A 4,357-nucleotide genomic window follows, 5' to 3' on the forward strand; every position below is an offset into this window, starting at 1 on the left:
TGGGCAAGCTTGACTAACCGACTCAATAGGCGAAGCAGTGATAACATGATGACTTCTAAGGACATATTCTAATTCAGAGTACATTATTAGCAATAACCATCACATATACATGTATTTGTAGAATCTGCCTTATAAATGCACAGCTCCATTGCTCTACCAGCCTATAGGCGGTACATGTACATGACTGGCCGCACGAATTTCTCACCTTACCTTTCGACTAGGTATTTACCGCTGCCGCTTATATGTGAAGTCTGGCCCCATTCCATCCTGGCAGCGCTCCGATATGGTACCGACGACCATAAATAGTGCAGAGGTCTCTGCATGAGACTAATACCACTCTCTTAAATATTTAGCGGTTTGCTGATTGTCCTATCCGTGTCCTTAACATTGACGTCTACAGAACGTCTAAGAGGTTTGAAGGGATTGGGGAAAATCTCTTTGTCGTCAAGGCATAACCTTGTGGTATTTTTGTACAGTTTAAAGACCTCCCCACGTTGAAAAGTCGTTATGCTGTAGTGGATGTTGTATCATATTTCGCGTTATGACAGCGGACCGTGTACCAAAATAACGGTGTCTGTCGAGAGTGACGCGATACCTTAGATCGATCGCTCATTTGTTGTGCATCATCTAGAGGGGGGTAATGAAATGTGGATCGCTTCGCAAGGCAAAGGTCGGCGGTGGCAGTGAACTTCTGTAGGTGCGTCTTGTGAAAAGCAGACCGTTCTCGGAACTACGTGACCCTAAGCTTTCGGCACGTCATTTTTCGCAAATTCCGGAGTCATCATTAAGAGAGACGACGCGGAAACAACAATGGTGAAAGTGCGCTTCGGTCTGGTTACCTATGTGGAGGAGGATGTCACTGTCTCCTTGGTCGGTTCAGTGAAGGAGCTAGGGGGATGGAACCTGTCGAAAGCCATCCCTCTTCACCCGGCGGTTCCCCCCGAGACCACCGCCGAGCCTTCCTTCTGGGTCTGCGACGTCGAACTCTACAGGGGAAGCGAGCCCGCCATCTTTCAGTACAAGTTCGTCAGGAGGGCCGCTGGTGGGGAGGGGGGCGAGTGGGAATGGGAGGGGAGCGGCCCCGGTCACAACAGATGGTGGATCCCGGAGGAAGAGGAGAAGAACATGGTGGGGAACGGCGTGTACCTGACCCCGGTGGCCACGTGGAAGGAGCCGGACGGAGACCCGCACACTCTGGAGCACACGGCGAGCTTCTACTACAACATCTGCGACTCGCGGACCATGCACTACTCGGAGGTGGTGGAAAACCTGTGGGTGGGGTCCTGTCCCCGCATCCCTGCGCACATCACACACGGGATGAAGACAGCCCTGGGCGTCACGGCAGTCATCAACCTACAGAAGGAGGAGGACGTCTGTACAGACTCCGCAGGCTGCTGCCCTGAAGGTAAACAATTAAACACAGTACGATTAAACCTGCCCAGGAAGGCCAACTAGTTTGGGAACCAAGGTAAAGAGTCCTCAAACTAGTTGGGCCCTAAACTAAAGACTTCTTGAACAGGTGGCATTCTCAGGCAGGGCGCTCAATGCTTGCACCAATGGAAGAAGCAAACTTCGGGACCGGGAAAACCTGCGGTGGTTGTTATGGCCAGATGCCCGGCTTGATCATGATGAGATGGCCGCTTGTGCATGTAGCCAGACCATCGTAGGCTCGCCAGTATATCTACAGTGCTGGAAGTGTTGCCCGCCTGCCCAGGAACCTTACGGCATATCCAGGGTCTTTACGGGGTCGGGTTTGCTTCGCCTATGCGACAGTGGTAATCAGAAAGGCCGGTTAAAATTATTCATGGGCAATCAGAAAATAAGGTCTAAGCTCAGGGCCTGGGCCAGTAAACACTCCTAAGCTAGCGCGTACAATGGTAATTAGGTTGAAAGAGTCAGAGTTTATCGAAAGTTGTATCTTTCTCAAAGTTCTGACTGCAGAAACATATCACAAAAACTGTAAGTAATAAAAAAATGACCTCCAACTTTCAAACAGCAGAAAGCAGCTGCACATAGTGTTGCCATAACTTACATATACATAATAAACAGACATATTGCCAAATATAACACCATATTTTATGACTGAGTTGTCTAGTTTGAAAACTGTACCGCTAATTCGCCATAATCGCTCTAGTAGAAGTAGATACATATATTCTGTGTAATACTTGACATTCTTTGCTTTAAAAGTTGAGGAATTCCTGTATGTTCTGACAAATTATGAACGTGGAAGAAGAGTTTTAATCGAGCTTGTGATGAAGTGTGTCAGCTACTGATCTTTGACCCCTAAATCCCCTCCAATGTCAAATCAACAGTACTGGTATTTTCCCAAGGGCGTACTGCTTATAGTTCACGGCGGGGGGCAAATCCTTATGTTAGTCTTCACTATCAACGTAAAGACAGAAGCACTCAACAGCTACAACTTTAGACATGTATTTTTCTAAATCGTCTCGATAATGATAAATAAGAACTTGCGTCAAATCAACGTTTTATTCAATTTCGTTAAAATGGTTTGCTATACTTATACCGTACAAGTCAGTCTTTGTAAATATGCAAAGTACAATTTGAAAACTTCCCTCGAGTTAAGTACTCATTATCCTGTTGAAGGGTGTAAAGATATTTTAAGTCACATTTTATACATTAAAACCATGCTTAAACTAATCCATTTAAGCCAGTATTCCTGAAATAGACACGCCCAGACATTATATGGCATGTAAGTCGAATGCTGTTGAAATGTGCATTGTCTGGTTTGCAACAAAACAGAAGACAGCAGGCGATTCGTCGTCTTTCGAATCTTGTTTGGACAATCCGTGAATGCGTTCACACATTGATTGAGGTGGTGTCTGTTTCCTCACGCCTATGGCATAGTCTGCCTCATTCTGAGAGTAACAAAAATCGCTGTCACAATCTTTATTAGGCAACATGCATGTCGGCCGCCATGTTGGCCTAGTTTTGTGATACTTGTTTTGGAGTGTAGCTGTGCAGATTGTCATTCGTAACCCCCATGCCATGCCCCCCTCCCCTCGCGTCCTTTATTGGTCATATTGTATTACATGGGTATGCGTAGATGAAAGTTGAATAAACTCGCCTTTACGTAAAAGGATCCGGACCATATAAAACTAAACGCTAATATAGGGTCGCTTTGAGGATATTCTAGTCTCTTATTCTCACAGGATTACATATTTGATAGAAACTCAGAATTAATAAAGTATGCATAAATATCCTGCAAATTAAAAACTATGTCGAGTCTGGGCTAATAAAACAAACTTTTGATGCTTTAATATGCAATTCAGTCAACCTTATTAGCTGGCTGCAATGTGCTTTTTGTATGTGTTATATGTGTAATTTTTATCATATCAATATACGCATGCAGTCTAAATTGATTCTATGGCTATGTTCTTGTTACACTTATTCTTCAGTTCGCTGTACAGACGTCCCTGAAAACCTCTCTCAGCTGTATGCAGAACACGGCATCTCCTATCTCTGGATTCCGGCTAACGACTGGGATCCTAAGAGCAAGGTTGGAGTGCTCCCCGCCGCCGTGTACAAGCTATGGGAACTCCTGAAGAGCGGCCACCACGTCTACGTCTACTGCAACGCCGGCATCATCCGGTCCGTGCTGGTCGTCTGTGGGTACCTGTACTACGTCCTGGGCTGGCCGTACAGAGTCATGGAGTACCACGTGTGCTCACAACGGCCTGTGGCCTGCGTCGATCAAGACATCATCCTAGAAGCCGAGAAAGAGTTTCAAGAGAAGTTCGGGAGCGACGTCCTAGCGGAGAGATGCACGGAGAGTCCTCGGTCGTACCAACCTCAGCCGCCGCCGAAGATACCCGCTATACAAGCGGCACAAAGTGAACAGCAACCTACCGAACAGAACGCCGATGAGGAAGACCCTCACTTCGTAGCTAAAACTAAAATAGTTCTCCGTAGAACGGTGGATTTTCCATCGGAAGAGGGGGAAGAGTAAGGTTCGAATCCAAAGTAATTAATTTAGTTCAATGTGGGTTGTTACTGAAAACGTCTTAAGTACTTTGAACTGTTGTTTTCCTTTGAAATACTTTGGAATGATAGTTAAGTTTGCATATGTACGTATCGCTGTTTATGAAAAGTGGAAACTCTCAAAGCAATTGGACATTGTCCTTCAATTACACACCTCGTTGCCTTGTGATCAATATAGATATCAGTATTTTAACTTGTTCAATCAGTCTTTTTTTATCGAGGTTTACCACGAATTGTGCAAAAATTGACATAACAGGTGACTATCAACTTTTGAAGATGTCAACACTGAGAGACCAGACTGTAAGGTTTGAACCACTCACACCGGGAAGGACCCCCTACTCCTTTCGAAAGTGTGGCG

General features: G+C 45.6%; 1 protein-coding gene across 1 annotated transcript; it reads left to right on the forward strand.

Moving 5' to 3' along the window:
* Positions 1 to 288: 288 nt before the first annotated feature.
* Positions 289 to 4,096, forward strand: LOC109477920 (laforin-like). Its single transcript, XM_019779387.1, has 2 exons — positions 289 to 1,405; positions 3,417 to 4,096. The coding sequence occupies exons 1-2, from the start codon at positions 811 to 813 to the stop codon at positions 3,965 to 3,967; spliced, it is 1,146 nt and encodes a 381-aa protein (XP_019634946.1). The 5' UTR covers positions 289 to 810; the 3' UTR covers positions 3,968 to 4,096.
* Positions 4,097 to 4,357: the final 261 nt, after the last annotated feature.

The sequence above is a fragment of the Branchiostoma belcheri genome, unplaced genomic scaffold (assembly GCF_001625305.1).
Source record: "Branchiostoma belcheri isolate BF01 breed outbred unplaced genomic scaffold, Haploidv18h27 scaffold41, whole genome shotgun sequence".
In the NCBI taxonomy this organism is placed as follows: Eukaryota; Metazoa; Chordata; class Leptocardii; order Amphioxiformes; family Branchiostomatidae; genus Branchiostoma; species Branchiostoma belcheri.

What these genes read in the sequence shown, in the direction of transcription:
- LOC109477920 (XM_019779387.1), top strand. Translation starts at nt 811, where the DNA reads ATGGTGAAAGTGCGCTTCGGTCTGGTTACCTATGTGGAGGAGGATGTC. An exon ending in CGCAGGCTGCTGCCCTGAAG is followed by an intron (nt 1,406 to 3,416) that starts GTAAACAATTAA and finishes CTTATTCTTCAG; the next exon opens with TTCGCTGTACAGACGTCCCT.